This window comes from Panthera onca, chromosome C1 (genome assembly GCF_046562875.1).
Source record: "Panthera onca isolate mPanOnc1 chromosome C1, mPanOnc1 haplotype 2, whole genome shotgun sequence".
NCBI lineage: Eukaryota > Metazoa > Chordata > Mammalia > Carnivora > Felidae > Panthera > Panthera onca.
In genome coordinates, this window is record NC_138346.1 from 58,421,231 (window position 1) to 58,438,153 (window position 16,923).

Sequence of the window (16,923 nt, forward strand, 5' to 3'; positions counted from 1 at the left end):
CTGCCTATGTTCTCGCTCACAGCTACAAACATAAAAAGCTTCCATTTGTGTTTATTATAGGCTTCTCCAGCTCACACAACTCCACAGACCCAAAATACAAGCGGTCGTCGAAGAAGAGCAGCTAATGAAGATCCTGATGAAAAAAGGAGGAAATTTCTAGAGCGAAATAGAGCAGCAGCATCAAGATGCCGACAAAAAAGGAAAGTCTGGGTTCAGTCTTTAGAGAAGAAAGCAGAAGACTTGAGTTCATTAAACGGTCAACTGCAGGTAAGGTGCATATATGTAAATGTTGTCTTATTTTTAGTAATTGTGAACTTAGCTCTTCCCTATTTTTTCCAGTTAGCCATCCAGACATTTTAGCACACAATATTGGGTGTGTGTGGAATCTGTAGTTAAAGCATAGTTTTATAAACCTATTTGAATACTGAGATGAAGGATTATAACATTTTAAACACTGACACTATGAAGAAATGTTAAATATAAGTTCTTGTGTGATACAAAAGTACCAAAACTATCTTGCTTAAACTTTATAAAGTTGTGGTATAAAGTTCAAACAAAGAACCTTGAAATTTAAAATACCACTGGTATTTCATTTTTCTTATTTTTTGGTTTCTGTCACAGCTGTAAAGTTGCTTTAGTAGCATTTTTTGTTCTTAATTTCTTTTGTTCTTTGAATTATAAATTTTGTTTTGTTTATTTAGAGTGAATATAGTGCTCGGAAAAGGTGTCAGATTGACAGCCTTGGAAACTGAAGGGCTCTGATTATCCACAGAACAGGTACAATATGGCCAGTGGCAGTAGAAATCATTTCTACCTGCCAGTTCACCGCAGACAGGTTTCTTAGGAACCTCATGGGATATAAAGGTTTTAAAGCTCTTTCCTGTTGAGTCTTTGGTAAGATTTACAGTGATGGTGTCGGTACCAAGTCGATTTCCTTCATGCTCTTTTTTTCTTTCTTCCTTTTGTTTTTGTTTTAATGTTGTGAATATTCTCCGGGAAAACGATGAGCATCAACTAGAAAATTGATGTCAGTGAATTGTACTTGTTACCGGTCAGTCTTTTGAGTCATCCTTTCCCAGTTAAAAACGAATCTTTCTTTATAATCATAATTGATGGGGAGACTTGCTCTCTTGTTAAATCTATCTTTAAAGATGTCACCAGTATTAATGTCTGTTTCAATACTTTGGAAAAAGTTTTTAACATCAGACAAAGTATTTAACCTAACGTAAATTTTATAAAAATTTTTTCATATGTGAAGCAGTCATCTTTTAAAATTCTCTATTGTGCTTTGGATGTTGATGGAATGAGCTCGAGAACAAATAAATTTGTCTTGAAAAATTTATTTTTAGCCATTTTAACCATTTAGAAAAAAATCTAAACATTTACCACATCACAGAGACTTTAAATACATACTAGGTTATCTTAAACATATATTATCATCATCTGGTAAATTCTTAGTCAAGAACTATTTTCAATCCCAACTCTTGATTTCAGCTCAGGTCATGATCTCAGAGTCATGGGGAGCGAGCCCTGTGCTGGGCTCCGTGCTAAGCATGGAGCCTGCTTAAGATTCATTCCCTCTCCCTCCCTGCCTCCCCCTCTCCCCCTAATCCCTTCCTCTAGGGACACCTGGGTGGCTCAAGTCAGCTAAGCACCTGACCCTTGATTTCAGCTCAGGTCATGAATTCACAAACCATGGGATCCGGCAGGGTCTGCACAGAGATTGCGCTGCTGAGGATTCTCTCTCCCTTTCTGACCCTGCCCCACTCATGCTTTGTCTCTCAAAATAAGTAAACTTAAAGAAAGATTCTCTCTCCATAAAATAAAAATCATATTAAAACTATTTTCATAACTTTTTAGGAAAAAAACATATTTATGATTTTCTGTCCTCTTAAAATGAAACAGATTATAGGTACTAATTTAAAGTTTCAAATATGTTACATTAACGAAATGATCTTAGGTGTATCTGTTTCCTTTCTGTTCTTAACAAGATTATTCTTCTAAATGAATGGCTGTTTTTTAGTTGTACATGAAGCATGTCATTCTCTGTTAGCCTCCATTGCCTTACACATAGAATAGAGATAATGCCTGCTGATCCTACTTCTCTTGAGGGTTTTTTGCATAAATCATTTGAATTAGAATAAGTGCAAGAATTTTTAAGTACATAAATTTTAAATCTTAAATTGGTCAATATTTTCCTAATTTGGCTTATTCTATTTAAGAAGTAAAAATGTTTGAAAACTTTAAAGTGGTATAGAAATATATGGTATCTACAGGGTATTCTTGGACTTCAGATTGGGCCAGTTTTCTGCTGTGACCCAAGGTATGGTAGTACTAACAGCTTTAATGAAATATTGCTATTTCCTTAATTGTATTGCAGCACTGATCACCATTATCAATAGCAACAGTGCTTTGTTATTTCAGAAAACCTTGGAAAATTCAACATTCGAGACAAATGTATGTAATCCTTACTTCATTCATCTCATGTTTTTTTTCTACCATACAAACTATGATTAAATGTCATTATCTTAAAATATATTTTATGTTTTCCTAATCTGGGTAGAAATTTCTTGATTGGAGGAATAAAGGCAAGATTTATCACCTCAGTAAAAGTTAACAAACGTATCATTTTGAAAGCATGAATCTTTTAAATTGAAGTCAAATTAAAGAAATTCCTAAATTAACCGCTACAGTTTAATAGGACGTTAGTTAATACTTCACATTACAAACAGAAAAGTAAAATCCATATGTTTAATCATTAAAAACTAAGTGATGATGGCTTCATGGTTAGATAAGAAAGTGTTCTTAGTTTTAGAAATGCATATCAGAATGTGAAGATAGGTGAAATGATGTGTTATCAGGGATGTTTTTTAAAATGCTTAAGAATGAAGTTCGTATGTATGTATCAACCTGGGAAATAATCTGTAATATATTATTAGGGGTAAAAAGAAAGTGAGAAAGTGAGTGGGGCAGTTATGTTATATATGCACAGTAGAATATTATTCAGCCATAAAAAGGAGTGAGAGTACAGAATGTGTATGAACCTCAAAACATGCTTAAGTGAAAGAAGCCAGAAACAAAGTCACGTGTGACTCCGTTTGTATGAAATATTTAGAGGAGAGAAATCCATAGAGACAAATGCAGATTGGTGGTTACCAGTGACATGGGGAGGAGGAAATAGGGAGAAACTGGTTAATGGGTAAGGAGTTTTACTTTGGAGTGACAGAAGTGTTTTATCACCAGATTGGGAGAGGTGGCTACACAGCATTGTAAACGTACTGAACACCACTGAATTGTTCACTTTATTTTTGTTGTTGTTGTTTGTTTATTTTGACAGAGAGTGCACATGTGAGCGAAGCAGAGAGAGAGGAGAGAGAATCCCAAGCAGGGATTCCTGACAGTAGAGCCCCATGTAGGGCTTGATCTCACAAACCATGAGATCATGACCTGAGCTGAAATCAAGAGTCGGATGCTTAACCAACTGAGCCACCCAGGCGCACTGAATTGTTCACTTTAAAATGGTTAATTCTAGGGGTGCCTGGGTGACTCAGGTCGTGATCTTGCAGATTGTGGGTTCAAGCCCTGCTTCGGGCTCTGTGCTGACAGCTCAGAGCCTGGAACCTGCCTCGGGTTCTGTGTCTCCCTCTCTGTCTCTGCTGCTCCCCTGCTGATGTTCTGTCTCCCTCTCTCTCAAAATAATTAATAACATTTTTAAAAAATGGTTAATTCTAGCTCATGGAATGTCACCTCACTAAATTACTCAAAAAATAGTTGGAGCATAACTTTTTCATTAATAAAAAGTTTATAGTTAGATGAATAAATGTGTAGATATGGAAATCACTATAGGAATGAATCCCTAAATATAAGTGGAATTTTAAGAATGACCTGCACCAGGATGTAACAGTGGTGAAAAGGCTTTTGAGAAGCATGAACTATTTGGGAATAAAGTATGCTTCAGTAATTGTTTCAAGTGGCTATATGGTTTTTATTCATTGTTTTTTAGTTATCAAATAAAATAGCAGTTCTAAAAAGGGACAGATTCTGATTTTCAGAATGTAAAGAGTTAACCTGGATTCAGGGAGGAAAACTTTCAGTCTCCCAACAGCAAAACTGTTAACTGTGAAGAACAGAATGACTTGTAAAGAAAATTGAATGTCAGAGAAATAATTAAACTCTACTTTATGTAAAAACATTCATTAATTCTACATTTCCTTAATAATCCTTCACGTGACATACAGGCGTAGCTGATCAGTATAGTGGGCAGTAATGACCCATGGTTACTTATATATTATAAATAAATTTTAATGAGTGTTGAGGTGTGACTGTTCATATTTTTATCAAATACATATTAGGTTTTAAAGAACATGTTAATTATTCAATCTTCTTGCCCCACTCACTGAATTTAATATTTTAGCCTTCTAAAATTGCTGCTAAAAGGCAATATCATGAAGTTGAATTGGAGACATGGTAATCTAGACCAAAACTTGGATACTGTTGGTTATAAATTATTATATTTTTAAAGGTAATATGTGATTTTTGTGGTCTTTTACTTGAAAGAGTTTCTGCCTCTTCATGACTTTGCTTTTCAGTTATACTCATTTTGAAATTTTGTTGTCAGTTTACAATTTCACCCTGTTTCCTTTGTGGACAAAGACAGATTCTTTACTCACCGTAGCTCCTTAACAGTTATTCTGATATAAAACTTGGGAGTTTTTGTCGTGGATTTTGCTTTTGAAACTTAAGTGTTGGCAGAATGTGTGTGGAGTAGAAGCTTAGTAAGTTTTTTTAAAAATGGAAGCATTGTTTCATAGCTGGGTACTTGGAAGACTTCACTCATAAGTTAATGATGACACGGAAAAGGTTTTGTTATTGCTTTGTTGACTTAAAAGGGAATAGAATCAAACCTTTTATTTCTGACACCTAAACAATATTTTATTTCAGTATTTATCCCTTGAAATAGGAAGGAATAGTGACAGTTGGAAAATACTATACCTGTTTGTTTTAATTCCAAGGTGGGGGTGTGGCGGGGAAGTATTGTGTGCTATCACCGCCTTCCTTCTTTTCCCCTGAGTGTTTAAATTCCGCTGTAGAGGGGGAAAGGGTGATAGTGATACCACCTCTACTTCATGCATTTTACTATGAGCCTGAGACCTGGTTCTTCGTTTTAGTAGGCCTTGCTAAAAATCTTTGAGCCTTTACTTCCCCATCTGTCATACTCCTAGAATAAGTACTATTATGAAGATCAAATGAGAGAGAAGGTACAGAGAAGTCTATTATAACGACACTATGCAAATGCTAGTTATTTATTATTCATTCTGTCGTTAAGCATCTTTTGTGTGCAGAGCATGTTATTAGACACAGGAGATACAACAGTGAAAACGACATTGTCCTTGCACTTACAGAATTTGTGGTCTATCAGAGGAGACTGACATGAAACAAAGTATGAGACTAAGGAGAATGAGAAAAGGGTCATTCCCATTCATTTCACAAAGTATTTCCAAAATACTTTTTTTTCTTCTTCTACCGTCATAGACATAAGTTAAATATTTCATTCTCAAGTGTAAGCTTTTGCATCCATGACAGTCCTTGGAACTGTGTGAGGGGAATCTTGATACTTAATCATTGATTTTTGTGAAGACTAAACATGAGGAAAATCATACCTTTAGCAATGAGAAACTCCCTTATTTAATTTGGAGGGGTAGTGTCTAAACTGAAAAGCCAAAGATCATAAATTTATGGAATACTTGGTCCTCAATCTATAGCCAGTGATCAATGAAAACCTTTAATAGATTACTCATATAAACTAAAAAAGAATTGTTCATTAGTATGTAATTAACCTTTGAGTAGCTACAGATGGAATGAAGCAATGGTACAGACAATGCCAAAGTAATTTACTTTTAGACCAGAATAACAGGTTTTTTTCAGCATCTGTCTTACCAAAAATGTTTTACTTTGACTAAAAAAAAAAAAATCATAACATGGTTTATGATGAATGTCTATATAGAATATTTAGGAGAGAGGGCATTTGTGATTTTTTAAATTCTGTGAGATGATACTGTAAAATATGCCAATTTTCATTTTATGTCTGAGAAGAATTAACAGTGTAGCTGTGTTGGTGAGGTTGTGGGCATAAATAAGGAAATCGGGATCTCTGACCAACTTTATATTATTTAAGCAATTTCATTTCACCTTCTTTGGTATTTTTTAACCCTCCCCTGGACATAGAATTACCGTGGTTCTCTCTAGAATAGTACTAAATAGTACTCCGTACTAGGCTGTGTGCTGTACTCTGGGGATACAGAGAGCCAGATAATCCCAATCTGGCAGAGGTGATGAACAAGTAAACCAAAAATTAACAATCCTGGTGTGGTGAATACTACGTAAATGCGTACACGTATGTATATATGGCTCTGGGAACACAGAAATGGACTCCTAACTTATTTTCCTATCCAAATTTATACTGAGTGGACTCTTAAAGATGAGTGAAAAAATTAGCAAGATGAGAAAAAGGAGAGGAAAGCTTTTCTAGGTAGAGAAAATAGTGTGTATTCACAAGAACTTCAGTTTGTGTAGTTCAGAACAATTAAGTATTTTTTTTCATAGGTTCAAACTAATGTGAAAGGGTGGTCACAGGTACCTGATTATAAGAGATTATTATAAGATTATACTATATATTCTGGGCTAAAAATACATATCCAACCCTATTTCATATTACAGAAATTAATGAGAGAAACTTATTAGACATGGATCTCAAAATCAAGCTGATGCAGCAGGGAGGGAGGAATTTTGGATAATATATATTAGGTTCTTCATAACGTGGTTTCTCGTGCTTGGTGTCATTAATAAAGAGCTATAATTTATAGTATTGATGCTGATGACTGCAGTATTACAGAGAAATGAGTTTTCTAATAAGCAGCTTATTTTTTTTAAGTGAAACTAAAAATTTCCCTCTTATATTTTCATCACCATACACCCATTCTTGTCTCAAATACAATATTTTAAACACAATTTAGCCTTTTAATGTTCCGAGTTATTGTGAGCATCAATTTTTGTTCTGTGCTTTAATGCATTGTTGCAATTTGTTGTTGTGGGGGTGCGAGAAACTATTTGGCCCAAGAGACTTGCTTAAGTTTCATTCTTTGGATTTTTATATTTCTGTCATTGATCAGTTAATAGGATCTAATGAGTCTAATCTTCTAAATAATTCTACATTCAGCTTCCTGGTTAAGAGACCAAGGGGTGGAAAACAAAGTTCCTGAGCTTTTACGTACACATGCTTGTTATATTTCTTTATTTAACTTCGGGTTACTTAAGGGTAATGTGAGTCCAAATAAGTAGATGTGTTTGTAAATTAAGTTTTCCTACCATTTTATTAAATTCATATTATGACTCACTCTGGAGTATTGGTAATTATCACTAACTTCTGCATCTTTAATATTTGGGGGTGACCCAAGGGAATTAAATGGACTCCCTTAATTTGGAACTTTTTAATATAGAATCTACCAGATTAACGCCTCCAAAACAAAGGCTGTGAAGTGCTCATTTTTAAATAAGGACTAGGACAAATCACCATTAATTTATCAGATTTAAATTTAGATGTGTACAGATTACCTAGATCAAGGGCAACTAAGTCATCTAGATATTATATCTACTATCATTGGTTCCGTGTCCAACACAGTGCTTTGTTGCATTTTAGGTATCCATGATTCTTTGATTATTGTGGTTTCTTCTGTGGAGGCTTTCATAGTTTCCAGAAAACCAGAAACTTGCTTAATTGAGTTTCCAGGATAAATTTTTCACTTTCAAGTGAACAGAGACAGTGAACATTCATTCTGACTCCCTTGATGTTTCTAATTTTTCAGATAATCAAAAGAGCATGCAACATAACTAAAAAATACCTTCTGCAGATAACCTGTAATATATAAGCAGTCCCAAGGCAAATGGTAACATAAAAACTTTGAAATATGTTATCCAGTCATGTTGTTACCTCATTTAAATTTTTATAGAAGTTGCAGTCTTTGTACAAATGCTAAAATACAAAAACTGATGTGTACTGATTAAGCCTGCTCGAGCAGTGTATTTTGTTTATTCCTTGATATTCTGTTAAAGATACCCGATATCCTTAATTTTCACTTGTTATCAGCAGTAAGAAACGTTTAGTCTGATGCTGTTAAGGTACATAAGTTGTTTCTTCTCTAGAGTGAAGTCACCCTGCTGAGAAATGAAGTGGCACAGCTGAAACAGCTTCTTCTGGCTCATAAAGATTGCCCTGTAACCGCCATGCAGAAGAAATCTGGCTATCATAGTGAGTAATGTGCCATCACCTATAGCCTTAGGCTGCGTCGGTGAAATACTGCCAGAGTGAACCACGCTACAGTTAAAAAGACAGAGGCTGCAGTTCTAATACTTAATATTAAATATCAGAACTTCTGCAAGGTTATTATGGAACGGGGAATATACTTTGTAGAATCTAGAGTTTTTGAATTTTCCTGTTTCTAGCCTTTTTTCGAGGGATTACTATACATCAACAAAACAGGTTAATAATTCAAAATATACTGTAAGTACTGATGGTATTTCATCTTCCCAGGGTAACGGTTGGTCTTAGAACGACAGAGTGAAACACTGCTTCTTTTCCAGCCTCCATTGAGTAATTTTTTTTAATTAACTATCTTCGTTTAACAATACATAGTGCCCATTTACAGTATCGGATCCTATTGTTCTTTCTTAAATATCAGCATTGTGCAGTTTTTTTTATTGTTGTGAATCTTTATGTTGAGTCTTTTGGTCATAAAAATGCTACAGTAGAACACTTCTTAACATTATCTGCTTCTAAGTTTCCTCTTACATGTTTTCCCCAAAATGAGATTCTTCTGTTTTTCAGCATCTTAGAGGTTAATTGTGCTTTTTCTTTCTTGTAATGTCCTTCTTTTTTGATAAGATGCACAATATTGGAGCCAGCTGTTACTCTTGAATAAATGGCCAATTTTGTCCATCGTACACAAATTTGTAACAAGTAACAGAGCTGGGAAGGCATTAGGCAACATTCATAATATATAACCCACAGCTTTTGTTTTTATGATTTAGTGATATTTCAGGATATTTGTAAATGTGAAGATTGTTTCAACCATATGTATCCACTTCATTTTAATTTGCCAGTGTCAGTAATTCAAAAGAAAGAAACATTTTGTATTGGATGCAAACAGTTCCTCAGGTGCTCACGATAAAACTTAATGGCCACCATCTTTACTTGTAGTCATTGTAAGCAGTTTCATCAGAATGGGCAATATTTTTTAATTTAAAAGATTCAGTAGATTTAGCAACTCTCTATTGCCATATATATTTAGAACATTGATTTTTGTCAGTTTTGAGCAAATAAATCTCAGTCCTTTGATATCTAGTCATTTTCACAGGATGGTGAAACACATTGTGGAGTAAATTGGAACCATATAGAAATATGTTTGGGGTTTGTATTAACAATGATTGCTGCAGGGATGAGGCCATTATGGCTCCCATCTGACTTAACAACATAATTTCTGATAGAAGCTACTGAGTTCAGCATTATGCATCTATGATTTTCTTAACAAGAGAGCGCTCTTGAATTTTGATAGTTCAAAAAGAATATACAAATGATTCTATAAAATTAGAAGGAAAATGAATTCTTCAGTTGCATCCAACTAAAAATTTATCTCATCTGCAATTTTTTAATCCCATCAGTTTTATCTCTTATCAAGGTAGCATGTGCACAGCAAAGGCAAGCCGATTTTTCATTTTAAGCAACAATTTATAAAGATATTTTTAAGGTATAAATGTGTGGGTTTATGTGCCATACCCTTAAATAAACTGAAAGTCTAGATTAATAAATTTTTAGGAAATACATATTATGCCAGGTTGTATAGACTGCAGGAAATGAATAACACATTTTTGACGTTTGGAACTATTCCTGCCTTTTTCCTACCTAGTCCTCTAGATAATCAAATGGAAGTAAAATACGGTTTTAGTATAAAATAGTTCTCTTTAGCTCTTGGGAGATAATTGGATTTTGTAGAAATTGTAAAGTAATTTCCGTTTTCAAGTTTGAACGAGAAAATCTGACTTTTGTTTAGTAGTCAAGGCAGATGGATTGAATAAGTGAGTACTTATATCTTGGAGAAAATGTGGGGAAGTTCACAAATAGTGAACACTATGCATGTCTTAGCACACGGCTATTGCTGATGGTGAACTGTAATAGTAGTTAAGACTTTCAAAACATTTGTGAAGTCAAGGTTTAATAGAAACTAATGAATATTACAAAAATCTTTCAGATAAAGGTGACAGTATAAAAGCACACCACCCTACGGTCTCACTTCTAATTATCAAAGTCCGTGCATCCTAGGATGAAACCCCTCAGGCATGGGAAAACCATGACAGTTGGTCACCTTAAGCAGTATAAAACATGAATGAAAATAGGAATATATTTTTGATGTTTGGATTCTATGAAAAATAAAGCACAAGAGTGATCTTATTACCATTAATTCCTATTTTCTAAATCTTGGAGCATAATTAAAATTGTATTATACTTGCTTCTGTAATCTTAAGTGCGAAGGAAACCTTCTTTGGGCCCTAAATGTAATTGAGAGCTTATATTTTCATTAATGAAAATATGTATGAACATAGGTGGAAAACTTCAGAGCGTGAATTGTCAAACACTTGGGGGTTTTTTAGCTTTAAGCAGGGCTGAAAAGGGCTCTGTGAGTGCAGTAAGAACTCTTCTCTTTCTAGTGCTTATGGTTATGTTGGTGATTTTTCTCTCCTCACCTTCCGGAAGTGGACATAGGTGCAGGTATATCCCTTTATAAAGGTATTTTACATATAGAATGTATAATTACGCCACTTATAAATCGGTACCTGGTACTTTGTATAGCCTAAAGATTTGCTTTGCCTGATTCTGAAAGTCTGGAGATCAGCACTTGTCTTTAAAATTTACTGTTTTATGTTGTCATTGCCTGCACTCTGTATTTACATTTCCTTAGACCTCTCATCATAGATCAGCCTCTTTATTTTTAAATTTGTTATTTTGAGAGAGAGAGTGGGTATGGAGGGGCAGGGAGAGAGAGTCTTAAGCAGGCTCCACGCTCAGCTCAACTGTGAGATCGTGACCTGAGCAGAAATCAAGAGCTGGACACTACTGACTGAGCCACCCAGGCACCTTCGCCTCTTGATTTTTGAAAGCTGGTGTATCCCTAGAACTTAACATTGAGAGGAAGGTCCGTTTGTTTTCATATTGAAGAAGAGACGTAAAGGGGACTGTACTCTTGTCAGTTTGAGTGCCATTGCCAGGGTTTGGGTTTCTTGAACACGTAACTGTTCTGTTGGCTATGTAACTGAATTAGAAATATTTTATAACATTTGTTATTGCTTCCTCAGAAAAGGATCCTTTCTACTTTATATAATTTTAAAAGGTTTATTGTGATTTTTTTATTATATCTTGAGGGGTGATTTTGCATTGATAGCAGATTTATAGAGAAGAGGGGATTCTAATTAATATATTTTTAAAAACTGCTTTCCAAAAAATGCATGGATTTGAGGCAAACTTGTCAAAATTCTTTAAGTCCTATATTTCAGAAAACTCTCAAAATGAGTTTTATGTGAACTAAAATCAAGCTGGCCAGGTTTCTCCTCCTCCATCTCCTGCATCACAAATCATGGAATAAGTCCTGCTTCATAGCGTCCACAGTCTTTTAATAATGGACTTTCAGAATAGGCACCTGGCCACCAGTAAGCAGGCCAGTCTGCATTGTCAGATTTGACAACCCGCTTGTTACCTTTAAGCACTAAATAAAAATTATTTTAAAGCCAAGTGAAAAGAAAACGAGGGGTTTCTGGGTGGCTCAGTTGGTTAGGCGTCTGACTCTTGGTTTTGGCTCAGGTCATGATCTCACAGTTTGTGAGATCGAGCCCCACATTGGGCTGTTCACTGACAGTGCAGAGTCTGCGTGAGATTCTCTCTCTCCCTCTCTCTGCTCCACCTCAGCTCTGTGTCTCTCAAAATAAACTCTATAAAAAAAAAAGTACAGGGGCGCCTGGGTGGCGCAGTCGGTTAAACGTCCGACTTCAGCCAGGTCACGATCTCACGGTCCGTGAGTTCGAGCCCCGCGTCAGGCTCTGGGCTGATGGCTCGGAGCCTGGAGCCTGTTTCCGATTCTGTGTCTCCCTCTCTCTCTGCCCCTCCCCCGTTCATGCTCTGTCTCTCTCTGTCCCAAAAATAAATTAAAAAAAAAAAAAAAAAAAAGTACAAAAGAATACATCCAGTATGATACAGTGTTCAGAATGTTCAAAAGTTAAATGCTACTTTCTAGGGATGCATACCTATTTGGTAAAACTTCGAACAAAAAACAAGGTAGTGGTTAAAGAGCTATCAGAACAGTGATTACCTTTGATGAGGAGAAGAGCCTCCAGGAAGCATCATTGTTATTGGCCGTGTTCTCTTAAGCTGGGGGCTAGGTTCACAGTTATCATTGGTCCATGTTATCATTCTGTAAGTTACGTACACCGTAACTACCGGTGTGGTGTGCGTATCAGATTTTTCACTAAATGAAATTACTGGAGTTGATCCTGTTAAAATGAGAAAGATGTAGATGCATTGTTCAGTCCTAAAAGTTGGTAGATTTTCACAAGTACACAGAATGCCTCTTTCTGAATATCTTCCATTGTAGTTTCTAGAGTTTTATATAATTTTTTATTTGAATCCCAATTAATTCGTGCAGCTCTAACAGCTGGTGGCATTTAGATTCTAAATATTGCTCATTCTCATGTGTATGCATCATTAGAGTCAGGTGTTGTAATCACCCATTGCTGCCATCGATGGAAAGTCAGCCAGAATAAATATAGTTCTAGAGAATGCAGAGGGAGTAATTTGAAAGTGCAATTTGTATGGAAGAATTCATTTTGTTTATGCGTGTGGGTATAAATTTTCTTATCTTTTAATAAGAATGGCATGTAGGCAAACAGACCGGTTGTGTTAAATTGTCGTTACTTGGTAAGGGTCTGATTATATCTGTAAGAGGCTGTCTCCCAAATTCCTACCTGACTTTTCTTAACACTGTTGAGCAAACACGTCCTCGGCTCAGTTCTGTGAGCTGGGCACACAGATGCTTCCGTGTGCATGGCGAGGCCTTCATTTGAGCTGCTGCAGATAAAATCGGAAAGCCACCTTTTGGTTTGCTCAGTTCCAGTCATACCATCGTATCTAAATAACCGCTTTTGTCAAACCCTGACTTTTTACTCTTGTGTGTTGACAACCTGCTGATACATTCTTACAGCTGTTTTTAAGAAACCGTGATTCTTCTTTTTTCCGCTCAGCTGCTGATAAAGACGATAGTTCAGAAGACCTGTCAGTGCCGAGCAGCCCGCACCCTGAAGCTATTCAGCATAGTTCTGTCAGCACATCCAATGGAGTCAGTTCAACCTCCAAGGCCGAAGCTGTGGCCACCTCAGTCCTCACACAGATGGCGGACCAGAGTACAGAGCCCGCGCTGTCGCAGATTGTTATGGCTCCTGCCTCCCAGTCACAGCCCTCAGGAAGTTGATTAAAAACCTGCGGTGCGGCAGTTTTAGATACTCATTAGTGACTTCAAAGGGAAATCAAGGAAAGACCGGTTTCCGTTGATGCGAAATCTGTGGTTGTAAATTTTTTTTTTTACTTGAAATTAAATTTGGCTCTAAAGTTGGTGTAGCGGCAGTTGATGATCAGCCTGAACAACAGTTTTTAGTCTCTGGAAAAAGACTGATTTTGCTTTTTTTATAAATATTGTTAGATTTATTAATTTTCTGTGCTCAATGTGTAAATTGTATTATAATTCATTGTGGTTTATTTCACTTTTAATTTGGTGGTGTTTTAATAAATGGGGGTGTTACTGAGTCTCTTCCCACTTCCATTTCTTTTGACCACCTCTTACCCTCAACTGTGATGGTAGTATTGTCATATCATTTATACCAAAGTTCTGCATCGTCCCTGTTGACTTTGTAATGTTAACAAGGTCATAAAGCACTAGCAAGAGAAAGATAGAAATTTGCTTTTAATCTTTTTGCCTTTTATTTTGCACATTATGCAAAAGGAAGAACATTAGAGAACACTTTTTAAGTGAGTGAAACGTGGTAAAAGACATACAGTGCTTTTATGCACCCTCAAACTAAATCAAGGTCATTCGTCATGTGTTTTCTTTAAGATTTTAGGTAGATGGGAATTTTGGAATCCTCTAACATTTCAAAAGGACTATTTTTCAAGTCTTAAATTCAGTATTTTAAATCCTATGTTTTGAGGCTAATAAAACATGAAATTATATCATCTATGATACAGGGTTATCAGATAGCTAATAATTTTTTGAAATTAGGTTTTGGGTTTTTTTGCAGATTTCAGGTTACAAACTGAGAAGTTTATGCATAATCAAGTATGGTGTGGTTGCCAGAAAAAGCCTAAAAATTACTTAGAAAATTTAAGGCTGTTTGCCCCCATTGTCTTGTACTTGCAAGCTAACTTGTACTTATTCTTGTGAAAGCACTGTCATGTTTTAGTAGCAAATTTTGATAACATTTCTCGTGGGAAAAAAAAAAATCAGTATCTATCTTTAGAACATTGTAATTATAATGTGGGAAGCAAGAGTGCGTGTGTGAGAGAGAGAGCGAGAGAGAGTGTGTGTGTGTGTGTGTGTATGTGTGTTATGTGTGTATGTTTCTTTCAATAGTTTATGCCAGCAGTCTTTGCTTGAATGTTTAACGATGCCTTCGGTGTGATGCTGGCCGATAGATGATTGCAATTTAAAATGTCATTACTGTGCAGGCTTGGATAACTAACATTCCATGATGTAGTTTGTTTCTGAGGAGATGATTGTAGGTACACTTTTCTCATTATCCAATCATCCGTGGGATACTGAGTTTTCTAATGTGCCATCATTATCTATTTTTATTCTCCAGTTATGTTCAAGATACAGTACAATATTTTAAAATAGACTAAATTGTGAAAAATAAAGTAGTAGACGTGTGTAAGAAAACTTTGTAAAATAGTTACGAGTCCTACCCAGTAGCAACTTCTGGCATTCGAGCAGGATTCCATTATGTAAATATCTGTAACGCATTTATAATAAGCTGTGTAGTCTGTTCTGCATCTATACTACACTATTTACGAATGTCTCGGTGCCATCTCCTAACGAGACTGACCTTTTAAAAACCTATATCGAATATCCTTGGTAATTCAAGGAACTATCCCACCTGCCTAAGTTCCAAACTGGGAAACATTCAAATTATACAAATGACATTTCAGGACTTTTAAGTATGAAGATAATAGGATTTTTATTGTTTGGCTTATCAAGAGTGAGCGTTTTTAGTTGATAATTCTACTTCTAAATTTTTTTTATTTTTAACTGATTTTGTAATTTAAAGCAATGAATTTCTGATCATGATTTTCTCATAGTTATGCTAAGGAGTTGATCTCAAAGGCACAAAATATGAATTCTGCAAGAAGGCAATTTTCTATTGTAAGTTTGGATGGGTTAGGAAAAGCCTCAACTTTTCACTCTCCTAAGTCCTTCAGTACATTTTTCTTTCATTTTATTATTTATGCAAGTTAAAGTTTTTGGTAACAGGAATTCTTGCAACTGTAAAATAAAACTACATAGATGTAAGAAGTCATGTAAACGGTTAATGAACTTACCAAGGTTAGCAAAACTTTCATTGTAAATCAGTCTGTGCTCAGCAAATGAAAATCATTCTTAGTTGTATAAACACAAATTCCATTTTGACTTTCAGGATGTCGCACTACTTCTGTACCTAGCATTTTGAGTCCTTACATTTGCAATGTTACACAAACTGTACTACTTTCTTTTATGTGCAGTTTGCATGAGTAAACCATCAGAGAATAAATTCTATCTTTAAATTATGTTCATAATTTTCTTGTCCTTACCTCTCTTTCGTAAAGTAACAGCACTTGGTAATATGCTTTCCGCCCCCTTCAGGATGTTTGTTACCTGAGAAGAACCGGATAGTCTTTCTATTTCTGTGATAAAATTCAATCCTCCTTAAAGATGTTTCAACTGCAGGGTGCTCAGGCCTTGTCCTTCTCTGGATTCATTAAGCCCCAGCCAGATACACTGAACTTTTAACTTTTGTCCCCAGCCACGAACATTCTCTCAACGATACCCATACACCAGTCCGCCCACCTCTGGCATCTCTTGGCAACTGCCTGACAAAACATCTTAAACGTAACACGTCCAACGTTATGTGCCAACCATTATAGTTCAGTTACAACAAGTGTAACACGTCCAGCACTGACTCCTTAGCACCCCCGCCCCCCCACCTTCCTGTCAAGTGTGCTTCTCCAGCAGTCTTTCATAAGACACTTGATGACAGCTCCCTTTTCCAGTTGCTTAAGCCAGGACAACCGTGGTGGTGTCTTTGATTTCTCTCTTCCCACCTCCGAACTATCAGGAAATGCTGTTGGATTTACCTTCAGAACAATCCAGAATTCAACCACTTCTGCCCCTGTACAGTGCTATTGCTCTGTACCCTTATTATCGTTCACCCAGTTTACCGTATCTGCCTAGAAACGGCCTCCTTGCCTCCACCCCTCCTCCTTCAGCCCATCCTCAGTACAACAGCTAGAATGGTACTTTTCAAATTAAATCAGCTTGTGGTGCTCCATCTACTCCAATCCTGGAGCAGCTCGCTGCACTCAGAGCTGAAGTCCATACAGCGGCCTACAAGATGGTTTGTTCCCCACCCCGGTGCTGTGCTGGCTCTGAACCCCTCTACCTCGTTTTATTCAGTGAGTGAGAGCTACTCAGCGTGTCACTCGTTGTTCTGGGCACACGGAATGCACCAGGAGCCCAAACACAAAAATCCGTGCCTTTGTGGATGGAGCTCCATTCCAAAGAGGGTTGGGGGGGTAAGTGT

General features: G+C 36.2%; 1 protein-coding gene across 10 annotated transcripts in view; it reads left to right on the plus strand.

Annotated features, from left to right (window-relative positions):
- The window catches only part of ATF2 (activating transcription factor 2), an 81,762-nt gene extending 65,843 nt beyond the window's left edge, over positions 1-15,919 (plus strand). For 8 of the 10 annotated variants that reach the window (XM_060621776.3, XM_060621778.3, XM_060621781.3 and 5 more), the window contains 3 exons: positions 61-267; positions 8,200-8,305; positions 13,339-15,919. In XM_060621776.3, coding sequence (XP_060477759.3) covers positions 61-267; positions 8,200-8,305; positions 13,339-13,565 — 540 coding nt within the window. In that variant the 3' untranslated portion in view covers positions 13,566-15,919. Of the gene's footprint in view, positions 1-60; positions 268-701; positions 778-2,380; positions 2,458-8,199; positions 8,309-13,338 lie in introns of those variants that run through there. The other 2 variants (XR_013557257.1, XM_060621785.2) reach the window with 2 other exon arrangements.
- The last annotated feature ends 1,004 nt before the right edge of the window (positions 15,920-16,923 follow it).